This window comes from Dipodomys merriami, unplaced genomic scaffold (genome assembly GCF_024711535.1).
Source record: "Dipodomys merriami isolate MVZ:Mamm:240054 unplaced genomic scaffold, mDipMer1.0.p SCAF_1, whole genome shotgun sequence".
Classification (NCBI taxonomy): domain Eukaryota; kingdom Metazoa; phylum Chordata; class Mammalia; order Rodentia; family Heteromyidae; genus Dipodomys; species Dipodomys merriami.
In genome coordinates this window covers 102867857-102886089 of record NW_027202270.1, presented here as the reverse complement: position 1 = coordinate 102886089, position 18233 = coordinate 102867857, and the positions used below count along the sequence as shown (strand labels likewise).

The 18233-nt window shown below is 35.9% G+C and overlaps 1 protein-coding gene across 9 annotated transcripts in view; it reads left to right on the top strand.

Moving 5' to 3' along the window:
* The window catches only part of Ralgapa1 (Ral GTPase activating protein catalytic subunit alpha 1), a 233307-nt gene that overhangs the window by 130839 nt on the left and 84235 nt on the right, over nt 1–18233 (top strand). For all 9 annotated transcript variants that reach the window (XR_011372986.1, XM_070026666.1, XM_070026690.1 and 6 more), the window contains 4 exons: nt 1019–1127; nt 2788–2898; nt 9440–9508; nt 13535–13669. Coding sequence is in view for 8 of the 9 variants with exons in the window: in XM_070026666.1 (XP_069882767.1) it covers nt 1019–1127; nt 2788–2898; nt 9440–9508; nt 13535–13669 (424 nt within the window). In the remaining variant the exon portion in view is untranslated. The remainder of the gene's footprint in view (nt 1–1018; nt 1128–2787; nt 2899–9439; nt 9509–13534; nt 13670–18233) is intronic.

Below are 18233 nucleotides of genomic sequence, written 5' to 3'. Positions count from 1 at the left end.
TGTTTCTGTTGCTAAATTTAAGACATGATTATTCAAATCTACGAGTGTGGTAAGGCTTGTGAGTAGCAATAGACTTTTTGAAGACTTTGTAATAGTTTTTTTAAATCATTTTTTAAATTGTCAAAATACCAAAAAGAGGGGTTACAATTACATGAGCAAGGTAATAAGTACATTTCTTATCAAGCATTGTTGCCTCCTGTAATAGTTTTTATAAGAAACAATTTAATAGCTTTTACACTATACTGACTGGAGCTGGGGGCATAGATAGATCCAAGTGGAAGAATGCTAGCACATGGCTTTCTGTTCAATCCCCAGTATTAAAAAATTAACAACAACAAAAAACTACCTTTTCTCTGCTCTATTAAGAAATAAAACTTTCTATATTGAATTGTTTCATAATTTAGCATTCTGATGGATTTAACAATATCAGTATTAGAATATACCACATATTTTTTGTATTTAAAAGAGAACCATTATACTCTGTTTTCAGAAACCTAAACTTGAACACACTAAGTTTTTCCTGGTTTTGATCATCACATAACTTAAGCTGAAACGTGGCTGCAGTTATATTGCTAGGGAAATTAAACTCCCAAAGACACAAGGAAACAGAATAGAAATTCTACAAATCTTTTCTTTATTTTGTACTTGAGATTGAATTCAGTTGGAATTCTTCCATAAATTTTAAGTTGTTCTCAGTTTAAAAAATGTATAACTCCTTATATTAAAAGATAAAAAAGAATATTAGACTTCAGCTTCATATTTTCCCTTAAGTTTATTTTACTGTTGTCAGTCAATAGAATTGCATTCTTCACTTACTTGCAAAGCTTTATAGCATTGTCATTAGAGTAACAAATGTATTAATTAACAAACACAGTATATGTTTGTTAATTGGTAAAATATGGTACATTGTTGTATTTTAAAGACTTCTCTATTTGTGATTGTTTCAGTGTTGGCTGTTTTTTTTGTTGTTGTTTTTTGTTTTGGGGTTTTTTTTTTTTTTTTTTTTTTTTTTTGGCAGATGTGTAGCACTTTGCAGTTTAGGCATTTGGATTTGTGAAGAACTAGTCCACGAGTCTCACCATCCTCAAATCAAAGAAGCTCTGAATGTAATTTGTGTTTCCTTAAAGGTAAGGAAAATGATTTGATAAATTGCTAATATAGAATGCATATTTTTCTTGTACATGTTCATGTTACCTTGTCCATTTATGAAATAAAACATTGAAAAAATATTTCAATTAGTTTATTGTTACATGATTTCTTTGATCCTGACTCTCCTTAAGAATGGTTCTATCTTAGCCAAGCACCAGTGGCTCCTGCCTATCATTCTAGCTTCTCAGGAGACTGAAATCTGAGATTGTGGTTCAGAGCCAGCTCAGGCAGGCAAGTCCGTAAGAGTTCCTAAGTCTTGTTTCATAAGCCCCAGAAATGGAGCACAAGCCTTGAGCAATACAGCTGAAGGCCAGCAGCCAGGCCCTGATTTCGCACGCGCGCGCACGCACACACACACACACACACACACACACACATACACACACACACACACACACACACACACACACTTCTCATCTTGAGTTTAGAGTATTTTTGTGATGAACTTTTTATGTATTTGGCCTTGTCCCTTGAATGTTTGAGGAAGGCTCTTAAAAAAAAAAGAAACCAATTAGCTTTTTAACTAGTGTTTTTGTGACTTTTGATCTTTATTATTTCCTAAATTCTTGAACTATTTAGCTTTTGTGTTTCTCATTAAAGATAAATGCTGTCTTTATAGCCTGCATAGATTTGTGTGGAAGAACTAATCTAATAATTTGGAAAATCTGAATAAGTTATTTTTTTGTTGTTCTGAAACAGGATCTCACTATTATCTCAAGCTGACCTTGAACTTACTATGTAGCCCAGGCTCACCTCAAACTTACCATCCCCCAGCTTCTGCCTCCTGAGTACAAAGATTGCCCAGTTTAAATGGGATCTTTTTTTTACCCATTTATATATTATTATGTATATTATGTATATTATTTTTATCATTGAACTCCTACTATAACACCCATTGAAGACTCTTAACTATACAACTTGCTAATATGTTCTTGAATAGTATTATTTACTTGATAGATATTTCTGAATATATACTATGTTCAAATTACTTTGCTAGACAAAGTGAAGATAAAAGAATAAAAACTGCACATTATCTTTGAGACAATAATAAGCTGTAAAGTGTTAAAATATGATTTATAAAACAGATTACTATAGGAGTGGTACATACAAACTGCTGATTTACTTTAGAGAAAACAGATCGCATGGCTTATTTATCAGAAGACTTGGGGAAAGAAAACATTTTGTTGCAGCTTGAAGTATGTATGAAATTTGGATATAGAGAGATAGGCATGAAAAGTTTGACTTGGCTATCGCAGAAATCTTTTAGGAGTTTTAAGCTTAGAGAATGTCAGGATCAAAGCAATGCTTTAGAAGTTTAATTTGGAAATGTAATGAGTAGATTGTAATGGTGGAAACTTGATAAGATTAGAAGTTTAGAAACCATTGCAGAATTCCAGATAAAAGAAAATGCAATTCAAGTTTAATGGTTATTAGTCAAACATTACAAAGAAAACATAAAATGATTTTGTCCTTATGTTTTAAAAATTTTTGCAGCTGTAGATTTATCTTCCTAATAGTATTATAATATTCAAAATTACAGTGATATAAGAAAAGTAAACATTTAAAATCAAATAATTCATTGATAAATAATTCATAAAGAAATTTTTTATAACAGTGATCTTGTTGTTACTATTGCAGTTTACTAATAAAACAGTAGCTCATGTAGCTTGTAATATGCTTCACATGCTGGTTCATTACATACCTCGACTTCAGATTTACCAGCCTGATTCTCCCTTGAAAATTATTCAGGTAAGTAACTTCTCATTTATTTTCATTATGACCTTGTAAAAATGTCTTAGATTTAGATATCTTAAAATGAAAAATAATTTAATAGGTGTTAAATTTTTTTGCATAATTCTATAATGGTTATACCACATGCTTTTTGTACTTTCAGAATTCCCCTTCCTTTGTATTTTATATTAGAAGTTTGTTTTCTTCATTTTTGACAGACTTTAATGTACATTGTAAAAATGTACCAAGTAACTTTTGAGGAAATGAACAGTATTGGGACAGATAGGGGATGAAGGATAGAAAGAGTGATACTGACATTTATCAAGCTGCATTGTACTCATAATCTGACTTGTTGAATTGAAATCCTTTTGTACACTTATTAAATAATTTTAACACTTACTGAATAATTTTGCTTTTTGTTTTTGTTGTTGGTTGTGGGGCTTGAACTCTGGGCCTGGGCACTGTCCCTCAGCTCTTCAGCTCAAGCCGGGCTCTATACCACTTGAGCTACAGCGCCACTTCAGTTTTCTGGTAGATAGGAGATAAGAGTCTCACAGACTTTCCAGCCCGGGCTGGCTTTGAGCTGCAATCCTCAGATCTCAGCATCTTCAGTAGCTAGGATTACAGGTGTGAGCCACAAGTATGCAGCTAATTTTGCATTTTAAAGTGATTTAAATATCTTTAAAAAGAAAAAAAGTTTTCATTTTGAACATAATAAAAACAGTTTTATTAGTTATAGAACATTAAATGTTAATGCAAATTTTATTTTTGAAGCTATAAATCTATATTCTGCTCCATTTTCTCTTAAGATATTACATCTTGCCATTTATCAAAGTTAGGACATTAGTTCTTTTATGTCCTTTCTCAGTTATTTATGAAGATTTTGATTGTGTGGATTTTTTTGTTGTTGTTTTTAGTTTGCTTTGTTGGTTTTGGTTGGGTTGGTTGGGGTTTGGGTTTGGATTTTTTTCTTTATTTTTTCCTTTGAGATACTAGAGTTTGAACTCAGGGCCTTCTAGTCTACCATTTGAGCTATGCCCCTGGACTATAATTTTTTCATTCTAATTCATTCTTCATATACTTTCTGTAACACCTGACATTTTGGTCATTTATTTCTTTTTTGAAATATTGTAATAGCCTTCTTCTTGCTGGTACAATGTTCCCCTTGAAGGCACCATTCCTATTCACATTATTCTTTTAGGTAGCCTGAAACAAAGGAAAATAAAAATCATTTCCCTTCCACTATAAATATAGTCCAGTGTTTTTTTTGCTGCTGAAAATTGAAAATTTCCAAATGAGGACCCAGCCTGTCTTTCCAAAATCGTGTGCAGATTCCTTTTCCAGGCTTACTCATATTTAGATATACCTCTTACTCTCTTGCTATTACCTGAAATGTTTCATGTTTTTTTCGTTATTGGCTTTAAAAACTATCTCCTTGAGGGAAGTGGGGAGGACAGAGGAGGACAGGGATGGGAAGGGGAAACAGAGGAGGAGGCAACAATGCTTGATAAGAAATGTATTAATTACTTTGCTCATGTAATTGTAACCCCTCTGTATGGTATTTTCACAATAAAAATAAAACCTAAAATTTTTTTTTAGCATTTCTTTAAATATTTATAAAAACTTCTGTTACTCAATCATGCATAACATTCTCCAGTCTAAAGACAATTATTAAAGCTCCTACCTTAATATTAGGATGTATTAAAAAAAAAAACAACAAAAAAACTATCTCCTCAAAGAATAAAAATCTCTATCTGCTTTTCCCAACCATAATCTTTCCTATATATATATATATTTTTGTTGTTGTTGTTGTTGTTGTTGTTGGTCATGGGGCTTGAACTCTGGGCCTGAGTGCTGTCACTCAGCTCTTCAGCTCAAGGCTAGCACTCTACCACTTGAGCTACAGTGCCATTTCCAGTTTTCTGGTGGTTTATTGGAGATAAGAGTTTTGTGGACTTTCCTGCCCGGGCTGGCTTTGAACTGGGCTGGCTTTGAACCTGTGATCCTCAGATCTCAGCCTCCTGAGTAGCTAGGATTACAGGCGTGAGCCACCAGTGCCAGGCTCCTATATTTCCTTTTTTTTTGGGGGGGGGGGTCCGGTTGTGGGGCCCGAACTCTGGGCCTGGGCGCTGTCCCTCAGCCCTTCAGCTCAAGGCTAGTGCTCTACCACTTGAGCCACAGTGCCACTTCCGGCTTTTTTCTTTTTGCTTGTGTGGTGCTGAGGAATCAAACCCAGGGCCTCAGGCATGCAAGGCAAGCACTCTACCACTGAGCCACCTTCCCAGCCCCTCTTTTTTTAAAATTTCTTTTATCTTTATGTAGTTTTATAAAAGGATTTCGGTGCTAAAGCATATCACTAATGGTTACCTATTTGCAGAATTAAGTATAGAACCCAAATTTTGTTACCAATATGAAGCAGATACATCTCATATACTAGATTTGACCAAAATAGTCCTTTTCTTTATAAAAGTATATTTATTTTAATTATTGGTTGAAACAAAATTGCATGTATTTATTGCATTTCAGTAGTAGAATGATCAAATCATGTCAGTTAGGATATCTGTCTTAACTATCTCTTTGAGCCTTTTTTTTTTTGGAGATGATCTTGCTATCTATCTGTCTACATGTATATTATCCCATGTTTTCCTCAAACTTACCATGTAGTCAAGCTAACCTCAGACTCCTGCATCTATCCACTGATTGCTGAGATTATAGCATGTACCACCATGCCTGCATTATTATTATTATTATTATTATTATTATTATTATTATTATTATTATTATTATTTTCAGTCCTGGTACTTCAAGGTCTGAACTCAAGGCCTGAATACTGTCCCTCAGCCTCTTTGTGCTCAAAACTAGTGCTGTACCACTTGATCCACAATGCCACTTCTGGCTTTTTCTGAGTAGTTTATTAGAGATAAGGGTCTCATGAATTTTCATGCTATGATTGGCTTCAAACCACAATCCTCAGATCTCAGCCTCTTGAGTGGCTAAGATTACAGGTGTGAGCCACTGGCTCCTGGCTCATACCACATTATTATTAGCTGTAGTCACTCTGCTATGTGATAGAGCACCCAGACTTATTCCTAATTATACAGCATACCTGTTGACAAACTTCTCTCCACTCTTCCCATATCCTTACCTTCCTCAGCCTCTTCCACCACAGGATTTTATCTTTTCTTGGCTGAATAGTGAGAGAGAGAGAGAGAGAGAGAGAGAGAGAGAGAGAGAGAGAGAGAGAGAGAGAGAGAGAGTGTCACATTTTCCTTATCCATCTGACCACTGATAGACAACTAGGTTGGTTCCATACCTTGGTCATTTTGAATAGTGCTATGATAAACAAAGAGTACAGATGTCTTTTCAACAAACTGATTCAATTTCTTTTATATATACCCTGCAGTGGAATTACTGGATCCTACATATGGTAGTTCCATGGGTTGTTTTGTTTTGTTTTTTGATGTTCATCCTTTTTTTTTCACTTTTGCTGTCCTAATTTACAATTCCTAGTAGTGTGTAAAAGTTCTCTTTTTTTCCACCTTCTCTTTTTTGTGGTCCAAGAACAAGACTCAAACTCAGGACCTGACGTGTTCACTCATTGGCTAGTGGTCTACCACCTAAGCCATGCCTCTAACCTTTTTTTTCCTACTAGTGTTTGTAATCTTTTGTCTTTTTTTTTTTTTGCCAGTCCTCAGCTTCAATTCAGGGCCCGTGCACTGATCCTGAGCTTTTTTTCAGCTTGAGGCTAGTGTTCTGCTACTTGAGCCACAGCTTCTATACCAGCTTTGGTTGTTTTTTGTTTGATTGTTTTATGATTAATTGGAGATAAGACGTTGCTGCCCAGGCTGGTTTAACTTCAAATCTTAACCACCTGAGTAGTTAGGATTACAGGTGTGAGCCATCAGTGCCTGGCTATCTTTTGTCTTTTTTTTTTTTTTTAACAGCAGGCATTCAGGCCGGAGTAAGGAGATCTGTCATTGTAAGTGTTTGTTTTGGTTTTTCATGCTAGGTATTGAACCCAGGGCCTCTAGAGCATGTTATCTACCAGTAAGCGTTCACTTCAGCCCTCACTACAGTTTTGACTTATATTTCTCTGATTAGTAGTTATATCCAGCACTTTTTCATATATTTTATTAGCTTATGTATTCTTTTTTTGGTCAGTTGTAGGGCTTGAACTCTGGGCCTGGGCATTATCCCTTCACTCTTCAGCTCAAGGCAAGAGCTCTACTACTTGAGCCACAGCACCACTTCCAGTTTTCTAGTGGTTTATTGGAGATAAGAGTCTCACGGACTTTCCTGGGGCTGTCTTTGAACTGGGCTGTCTTGGAACCAGTGATGCTCAGATCTCAGCCTCCTGAGTAACTAGGATTACAGGCGTGAGCCACCAGCTCCTGGCTTAGGTATTCTTTTAAGGAATATCTATTCATGTCTTTTACTCATTCTTTTCAATCAGTGAATTTTTTTTCTTGGTCTTAATAGTTTGAGTTTATAATGTATATTTTGAAGAATTTTTTAACTTCATACATTAAAACAATAATTTATTAAAGCAGAATAGTAAGCATTAAAAATTTGTACAGATACATTTTCAATGTTCAGTCTTGAAAACCTGAGTTAAAAAAGCCAGGTGCCTAGCTGGACACTGGTGGCTCACTCCTATAATCCTAGCTACTCAAGAGGCTGAAATCTGAGGATTGAGGTTCAAAGCCAGCCAGGCAGAAAGGTCCCTGTAAGATTTCTATCTCCAATTAACCACTCAAAAACCGTGAGTGAAGCTGTGGTTCAAAGTGGTTGAGTGCTAGTCTTGAGCAAAAGTGTTCAAGGACAGCACCCAGGCCCTGAGTTCAAACTGCACAACCAATAACAGCAGCAAAAAGCCAGGTGTCAGTTGCTTACACCTTGTAATCTTAGCTACTCAAGAGACAGATCCAAAGGGTTATGGTTTGAAGCCAGCCCTGGCAGAAGCTTCATTCATATCCAAAATAATAAGCTATAAAAGTTGGCGTAGAGCCAGGTGCCAGTGGCTCACGCCTGTAATCCTAGCTACTCAGGAGGCTGAGATCTGAGGATCAGGGTTCAAAACCAGCCTGGGCAGGAAAGTGCAGGAGACTCTTATCTCCAATAAACCACTAGAAAGCCGCAAGTGGCGCTGTGGCTCAAGCGGTAGAGCATTTACCTTGAGCTGAAGAGCGCAGGGACCGTGCCCAGGCCCCCAGAGTTCAAGCCCCACTACCGACAAAAAAAAAGTGGGGTAGAGGCATGGTTCAAGTTGTAGAGTGCTAACTGAGCAAGCCAAAGGACCTGAGTTCACACTTGGTGTCACAAAAAAAAATTTAAAAACTCAAAGAGTGATTTGCTTGACAATGGGGTACATACTTGTAATACCAGTCATGTGGGAGATGGAGGCTGGAAAGTCACTTGAACCTAGCAGTTTGATGTTATCCTAGAAAGACTATCCTAGAAAGACCTCATCTCAAAAAATAAATTTGAAAGAAACCAAAAATTTTCCAGGGTAAATGATATTACTATATATAAATATTTTGCCTTTTAATAATGCCTTTTATTTTTGTCCCATATTCTTCATATGTATTCAATAAATAGTTTTTATTCATTTAAAAAGCTGCATGTTTATATGTACACAGTGAGTTTCTCTTATCTGAAATTCTTGGGACCAGAAGTGTTTCAGACTTTGGAGTTTTTTGGAATTGGGAATCGTGGATTTCTTTTATAGATTTCACCAGTTGAGCATCCCTAATCCAAAATATTTAAAATGCCTCAAAACCCAAAATTTTGAGCATCATGTTGGTGCTCCATGTTTAGGATTTCAAAGCATTTTGAATTGAGGATTAGGGATGTCTATCTAGTATATATAGGAAAATCTAGAAAGGCAGCAAAATAGATTTCTTGAAGTGCTAGGATTGCAGTTATTTTATAAATCTTTTTACTTATCTATATCTTTAAATTTTTCTATATATTCACCTCATTCAGCATGAAGTTATTTATTGACAGAATGTGGAATTTTGATTGTGTGCATGAATATTGAAATTGATTGATGTTAAATAGTCTTCAAAAGGCTACCTATTATAAGTTATGTAAAAATAATAGTATAAAACCAGGCATTTGTGGCTCATGCCTATAATCCTAGCTACTCAGGAGGCTGAGATCCAAGGATTGTGGTTCTAAGCCAGCCCAGGCAGGAAAGTGCCTGAGACTCTTATCTCTAATAAACTGCTCAGAAAAAGCCAGAAATGGCACAGTGACTCAAATTGGTAGAGCACTAGCCTTGAGCACAAAGAGGCTCAGGGATAGTGCCCAGGCCCTGAGTTCAAGCCCCAGGAACAGAAAAATAAATAAAAATAATAATTGTGTGTATACTTGAAAAGCTTACCTATTATTAAGTTACTTGAAATTATAGTGTGTATATTAAGTAATATATTTAGATAATGTATTTAGGATTAATTTGTGGCAGTGGATTTTTTTTATCACTTTAGCATATAACAATTAAGTTTAAGACATATGAATTTAACATATTTTGAGCTTATTGATTTATTTTTGCTGACAGATCCTGATAGCCACTATCACTCATCTTTTGCCAAGTACAGAAGCTTCATCTTATGAAATGGACAAGAGGGTAAATTTTGTCTGACATTTAATATGTGGTTATGTAGAATACTTATTTTTAACTTATTTTTAAAATTTTAAGGTACATACATTTACATAATAAAATTAATGTATAATATATCTTCCCATTTTTGAATATAACTAAAGTATATTTCATGACACTTTGGAAAATTCTTTGACTCTCAAGATAGTAAAGAACCTTAGGGAATATTATTTTCACTTAGAGTAATTTTGCTATATCCTGACAAAACATTTTGCTGTTATTCCTGAAAACTATTGATTCTGAGAAATTTACCACTTCAGAAGGGCAGTCACTTGTTTTTATATAGTTGGTATTGATGAAAAGTAAAGATATTTCAGGAAGCAAAGTACATAGAGGTATACATACCATTTAGGAGAAGATAGTCTATTCACCAAATGTTTTACAAGTGACATTAACCATCATGAAATCATTGAGTCTTTTAATTATTTGATATTAGATTTATTAGTTTAAATTGAGAAAAGGGAAAAAAGAAATTACAGAGATAGAGCTCGGAAACCTTAAAATTTTGTGAAAATTCTTCAAAATGATTTTTTAAGATGTTTAATTCAATAAGACCAGTTTATGAAAAATTACTTAAGAAAATGTGAACTGAAGCTGGGCACCAGTGGCTCACATCTGTTATCATAGCTGCTTAGGAAGCAGAGATCTGAGGATCACAGTCCAAAGCCAGCCTGGTCAGGAAAGTCTGTGAGACTAGTATAAGCTAAGAAATCTCCAATAAGCTAAGAAAAAAGGTGAACCAAGAGGAGTAATATGATCATTGTTATTAAAAGAATTGACATTCAGAAATATCAAATGGAATTCACAAGCAAGAAAAGGAATACAGGCAAAAGATGAGAATCATTAGTGCTAGGTGCATAGTTTTAAGTGGCAAAACCCTTTCCTAACAAGGCCCTAGGTTCAGTTCGTAGCACTGTAGGGGGGAAAAACAGAACTATTGGAGGAATATGTATTTCAATTTTCTGTGCCCTTTGGGAATAGTAACCAACAGCAAACAGTTACAAATGTGATTATAAAATTCAAGTCTGGAAATGAAATCTTGTCATTTAAACACGTAAGTAGTATTAAATTTGTGGGACTATACAAGATCATGTAAGGAAAGACAACTGAGTAAGAAGAGTTTGCAAAATATGAGACAGTGAAGATTGACAGGGGATAAACAGCAGCAGAAGAATCAGTAAAAGTTACTGAAAGGACTCATAGGAGAGGCAGAAAGAAAACCAGGTCCATGAGAATAAAAAAACATGGGAGGGAAGGTTAGTCTCCCAAATGCTTTTCTGAACTCAGTTTTGTCAATCACTTTTACACAAATCAGCAAGCTCAAACAACAGCATATTTGAACAAATAGAAGATACTCAATTATAGCCTAGCTACTTGACTGAAGAAATTTACCTTTCAACCTGTATGTTCCAACAGACAGGATCATCATTCAGCATGATTTACCCATCTTTTGTGGGCCAGTCACAGATTTCTATGTTTTTCAGATATACCTTATTATTGTCATCTTGAGACATATATATCTGGCTTTCTTTTGTGAAAGATGAACAACAGAATATTATCTAAATATTCTATGTTGAATCCTAATACTTATTTAAAAAACTATCACCTTCCAAATTTCATTTTTATTGACAGCCTTTTTATATATAAACAGGAATTTAGATAATGTCCTAATTACAAAATTTACATGATGAAAGCAGCTGTAGTTGAGTGTACATAACAGTGCATCCTAATACTTTTTTGGTTTGTTTGTTTTTTTGGTTGTGGGGTCTGAACTCTGGGCCTAGGCACTGTCCCTCAGCTCTTCAGCTCAAGGCTAGTGCTCTACCACTTGAGCCACAGTGCTACTTCCATCTTTTTCTGCTTATGTGGTGCTGAGGAATCAAACCCAGGGCCTCATGCATGCAAGTCAAGCATTCTATCACTGAGCCACCTTCCCAGCCCCTAATACTTTTAATTTTTTCTTGGTCAGGGTGGTCTTTTCTTATTAGAAGCTTGTTTATTACATATAGAAAGATAGAGTTATTTTGTTTACTTTGTTTTATTTAATTATATTATCTCTTAATGTCTTCATGTAAGCCACCGTATAAAGAGACATTTCTCATACATGGCCTTCAAACTGTTAGGATAGATATAGCTGGTCCTTATATTTTAACTTTAACTTTGAAGAATATGAGCAAATTTTTCATGTGCGTGCAAGGAGTTTTAAATTTCTAAAACAGTTCATAATCACTGGTGAATATGGCCTTACAAGTTTAACGTGAAAAAGTTTCACTAAAAAAGTGAAAAGGGAGTCTGAGTGTTTTACACAATGGTATAACACTCACTTAGCACTATAAAAGGCCTAGATACTGGAAGAAAAAGAAATTAAAAAATTTTAATATATTGGATTGTGTGTATTATTTCACCTTCAAAAAACCTTTCTGACTTTGATGAGTATCTTTTAATCCTCACTTTACAGAGAGAGTTAAGACTTAGAGAGGTTAAGTCTCCCAGCTTCTTACACTTGTTACTAAATATTAAGCTGAAGAATGGAACCTAAAATTGGAAGACATATACCAAAATTGATGTTCGTTCAGCTGACATCATTTTAGAACTTTCATTTGAGTTTTAAGTTAGAATGAAATTTTAGGTGTTGTTTTTTTAGTTTTAGTTGTTTAGCATACTGGGATTGAACCAGGGCCTAATGAATACTATGCAAACGCCCTTCCATGTTTATGCTTCTCCATACCTGGGATGACATACATAATGCCACAGCACCCAGCTTATTGGTTGAGAGTGGTTCTCATAATCTTCTACTAGTCATAAACTTTAATCCTTCTGATTTCAGTCCTCAAAGTATATAGGATCATGGCATAAGCAACCATTCCCTGCAAGGGAAAGAGTGGTATATTAAATTCTTCGATATTAGTATTTTTTTCCTTGTATTTTTTGTAGTTTTTTAAAAAGGTACTCAATATGTTATTGGATATGTAGATATTCATGTTTTATATTCATTTTGAGTTAATTTTTTATTTGTGCCAATTCTGGGGCTTGAAGTCAGGTCCTAGGTGTCATCCCTGAGCATTTTTGCTCAAGAATAGTGCTCTACCACTCAACTTTACTTTTGGGTTAAAAATTTTTTTTAAAAAGGTGATGTACAGAAAGGTTTCACTTACATAAGTAGGTAATGAGTACATTTCTTTTTGGACAGTGTCACCTCTTTCCTCGCTTTCTCTGTTTTTCCCTCCCAACCCCACAACCCACACACCTTCTCAACATAGTGTCAATGAGTACCACTGCTGCATTTGTTCACCCTTTCTCTCTCCATTTTGGTAACTCCTGGCTTTTTGATGATTAATTGGAGATAAGAGTTAATCCGAGGCAAACTGGCTTCAAACATCTCAAACCTTGATACTCATATCTCAGTCTCCAGAGTAGCTAGGATTATATGTGTGAGCCACTGGCAGAATTACTATTTTTGTCATTTATCAGTTTAGTTTATTAAGTTCGAAGTCTAATTTTTCTTTTAAACATTTGCTTATGCTTTTAACTTTAGCTTTTCCAAGTCTTAACTCTCTTCCTTTTTTCCCCTTTCCCTCCCCCTCCTCTCCCTGCCTTCCCTTCTTCTCTGTCTGTCTCTGTCTCTGTCTCTGTCTCTCTGTCTCTCTGTCTCTGTCTCTGTCTGTCTCTCTCTCTCTCTCTCACTGGGCTTTGACCTCAGGGCCTCATGCTTCCTAGACGGCACTCTACCACTTGGGCCATCCCCCTACCCTGCTTTTTTCTGGCTATTTTGGAGATGGAATCTGGCAAACTTTTCTGCTTTGGTTCCCCATTCAGGGGATTCTCCAGATCTCAGCCTCCTTAGTATCTTAAGATTAATGGCATGAGCTATGTATATGTCAATAGTTGGACTTAGAATTAATGGTTTCTGAAATAAATTATGGAAGCCCAAGAATAAAGTAAAATATTCAATATTCAATATTCATTATTTTCTCATTCTTATTATTGTTACAGTTGGTTGTATCCTTACTTCTTTGCCTTTTGGACTGGATTATGGCATTACCTCTAAAGACATTACTCCAACCAATCCGTGCTGCAGGAACAGAAAATGATAAGACAGAAAAATCAGTCCTTAATTGCATTTATAAGGTAAGCTCCCTTGCTTGGTTTACTATTTACTTAATAACCAAAGGTTTTTAAGAAATATAGAAACAATTACAAAGAATATTAAGAGGGAGATTATAATCTGAAGAAGACAATCAAGATCCGGGATCCATATCAGATATCACTAGAAGACCAACTTAGTAAGTACAGGAGGAAAGGAAAGAAGAAAAACTTAGAAAAGCAGGAAAATGACAGGAAACACAATGTACCTCTCTATAATAACGATAAATATTAATGGGCTCAATTCACCAATCAAAACAAAAAGAACTGAGATTGGATCAGACAGCAAGATCCATTCATTAGTTGTGTTCAAGAGACCCATCTCACAGCCAAAGATAAAAACAAACTCCGAGTGAAGGGATGGAGCAAGATATACCATGTAAATGCTCCCAGAAAGAAGGCAGGAGTGTTGTCATCCTGACAACTGAAAAAATAAACTTTTCATTAAAATCAATACAAAAAGACAAAGAAGGACACTACATATTAACGCAGGGAACAATCCAAGAAGAGGATATCACCATTATCAATTTATACTCTCCAAACCTTAGTGCACCCAAATACATTAAGCAAGTACTCTCAGACTTAAGGAAAAAAATAGATCCAAATACAATAATACTAGGAGACTTTAATACTCCACTCTCACTAAAGGACTGGCAAAGAAGCCTCCAAATTAAATGATGCTATATCTCGTGGACTTAATTGACATCTACAGAGTTTTTCACCCAACAAAACCACAATACACATTCTTCTCAGTACCATGGAACATTCTTCAATATAGACCATATCATAGTGCACACAAAGAATTTAAGCAAATACAAGAGGATCAGCATAATCCCTTGTAGTCTATCTGACCATAGTGGAATCAAGCTAATTCTCTCTTTTTTTTTGGCGGGGGGGGGGGGGGGGGGGGGGGAGGGGTCCGGTCGTGGGGCCTGAACTCTGGGCCTGGGCGCTGTCCCTCAGCTCTTCAGCTCAAGGCTAGCGCTCTACCACTTGAGCCACAGCGCCACTTCCGGCTTTTTTTCTTATGTGGTGCTGAGGAATCGAACCCAAGGCCTCCAGCATGCAAGGCAAGCGCTCTACCACTGAGCCACCTTCCCAGCCCCCAAGCTAATTCTCAATAACAAAACATACCATAGAAATTACTCAAATACATGGAAATTAAACAGCACCTTTCTGAGCAACACCTGGGTCACAGAAGAAATTAAAAAGTTCCTACAATTCCAAGGGGTTAACATCCTGTATATACAGGGAACTCAAGAAACTAATCCCTCCCAAACCTAACAAACCAATTACTAAATGGGCAAGGGAACTAAAGAGGGACTTCTCCAATGAAGAAATAAAAATGGCAAAGAAACACATGAGGAAATGTTCATCATCCCTGGTGGTGAAGGAAATGCAAATAAAGACAACCCTGAGATACCAGCTTACCCCAGTCAGAATGTCCCACATCCACAAATCAGCCAACGACAAATGCTGGAGGGAATGTGGAGAAAGAGGAACCCTATTACACTGCTGGTGGGAATGTACACTCATACAACCACTTTGGAAAGCAGTCTGGAGGGTCCTTAGAAAGCTAAAGATTGACCTCCCTTACGACCCAGTCATACCACATCTAGGCATCTACTCTGAACAACAGGAACCAATATACAAGGACACGTGCACCTCCATGTTTATTGCAGCACTGTTCACAATAGCTAGGCTATGGAAACAACCTAGATGCCCCACCACAGATGAATGGATCCAAAAATTGTGGTATCTATACACAATGGAATATTATGCAGCCATTAGAAATGACAAAATAATGGCATTTGTAGCGAAATGGATGGAGCTAGAAGGAATCATGTTGAGTGAGGTAAGCCAAGAACGAAGAGACAAACGGTACATGGTCTCCCTGATAAGTGGATGCTAAATCCAAAATGTTAGGTGATACGACAAAACTAACAGGACTTAAGAAATAAAGAACTCCCACTCATCTGGTTGAACCACTACTAAATATCCCCATGCTGCTGATCACATATATGGTATATAACATGTGAACACCGTTATATGTTACAGACTGTGATAGACAATTTGCTCCAGGAAAGTTAGAATGAACTTGTGACTTTAAATGAACATCATTATTCCACAATACTGTGAAATTCCGGAAATTATGTAATCACTTAATCACAATCAAAAAAAAAAAAAAAAAAGAACCTTGGGGAAGGTAGGGAGGGAGGGGATGATAGGGGGAAAACAATGGAGGGGGTAACAATGTTCAAGAGGAAGTGTACTCATTACCTCACTCATGTAACTGTAACCCTCTGTATAGTATCTTTAAAATAAAAAAAAAGTTCCTACAATTCAATGAAAATGAATATACATTGCAAAGAAATCTATGGGACATGTTAAAAGCAGTCCTGAGGGGCAAATTTATTGCTCTCAGAGCACACATCAAGAAAATAGAGACAGACCAAGTAAATAATCTCATGATGCAACTAAAACTGCTATAAAAGCAAGAAAAAAATTGAACCTTAAACATATTAGACAGAGTGAGATAACCAAAATAAGAGCTGAAATTAATGAGATAGAGACTAAGAAAACTAAATTAATACTAAAGGCTGTTTTTTAAAAAAAATCAGTAAAATTGATGGACCTCTGGCAAGATTAACTAAAAAAAGAGAGGAGACTCAAATCAGTAAGATCAGAGATGCCACAGGAAAAATTACAACAAATACTCAATACATCCAAACAATTATGAAGAACTATTTTCAGAATCTATACTCAGGAAGGAAAACCTATGAAGAACTATTTTCAGAATCTATACTCAGGAAGGAAAACCTAGCAGAAATGGATGAATTTTTAGAGAAATATAAATTGCCCAAATTAAACCAAGAAGAAATAAATCAATTAAATAAGCCAATAACTTAAAATGAGATAGAGGACGCAATCAGATGTCTTCCAACCAGGAAAAGCCCAGGACCAGATGGATTCACTATGGAATTCTATAAGACCTAGAGGAACTAATACCTATACTCCTTAAGATCTTCCAAGAAAAAGAAACAGAGTGAGCAATCCCAAACTCATTCTATGAAGCCAGTATTACACTCATCTCCAAACCAGGTAAAGATCCAACAAAAAAAAAAAAAAAAAGAACTACAGACAACACAGATGCAAAGCTCTTCAATAAAATTTTAGCCAACCTTATGGTCAAGTAGGCTTCATCCCAGAGATGCAGGGATGGTTTAACATATGTAAATCAAAATAAATGTAATTTATCACTTCAACAGATTCAAAGTCAAGAACTACATTATCTCCATTGACGCAGAAAAGGGTTTTGATAAAATACAACATTCAATCATGTTAAAAGCTCTGAAGAAAGCCAGGCACTGGTAGCTCACGCCTGTAATCATAGCTACTCAGGAAGCTGAGATCTGAGGATCGTGGTTCAAAGCTGGCCCAGACAGGAAAGTCCATGAGACTTGTCTCCAATAAACTACCAGAAAACCAGAAGTGGCGCTGTGGCTTAAGTGGTAGAGTGCTCGTCTTGAGTAAGCTGGGAGCTGAGGGACAGCACCTAGGCCCAGTGTTCAAGTCCCACCCCCCCCCCAAAAAAATAAAACCTCTGAAGAAAATAGGAATAGAAGGAACATTTCTTAAAACAATAAAACCATATATAACACGCCATTATTATACTAAACAGAAAAACTACAACCAATTCTCCTAAAAGGTAAGGATGCCCACTCTCTCCACTTCTCCTCAATATAGTTCTGGAATCCTTAGCTAGAGCAATAAGGCAAGAAAAAGACATTAAAGGGATCCGCATAGGGAAGGAAGACCTTAAATTATCCCCATTTGCAGATGACATGATCGTATAACTTAACAAACCCCAAAACTCTACTCCTAAACTCTTAGAGCTTATAAACCACTTTGGCAAAGTAGCAGGATACAAAATTAACCCACAAAAATCAATTGCCTTTTCTGAACACCAACAATGTACAAGCATAAAGGGAAATCAAGGAAACAACCCCATTTACAATAACCTAAAAAATAAAATGTCTAGGAATGAACCAAAGTTGTAAAGTAACTATTTAGTGAAAACTATAAAAGCCTAAAGAAAGAAATCATAGAGAACACCAGGAAATAGAAAGACCTTCCATGTTCTTGGATAGGCAGAATTAGTAATACAGTAAAAATGGCCATTCTGCAAAAAATGATACACAAACTCAATACAATTCCCATCAAAATCCCAACGATGTTCCTTACTGAAATAGAAAAAAATAATCCAAAAATTCATATGGAACAACAAAAGACCTAGAATAGCCACAGCAATTCTAGGCAAAAGAAACAATGTGGGAGGGATCACGATACCAGATTTTAAGCTTTAGTATAGAACCGTAATAACAAAATAGACCCAAAGACCAATGGAAAAAGCTAGAAGATCCAGAAATAAAACCACCTTACTTGAAGTCAACTGATATTTGACAAAGGCACCAAAGACATACAGTGGAAGAAGCATAGCCTCTTCAACTATTGGTGCTGGGAAAACTGTGCAGCCACTTGCAGAAAA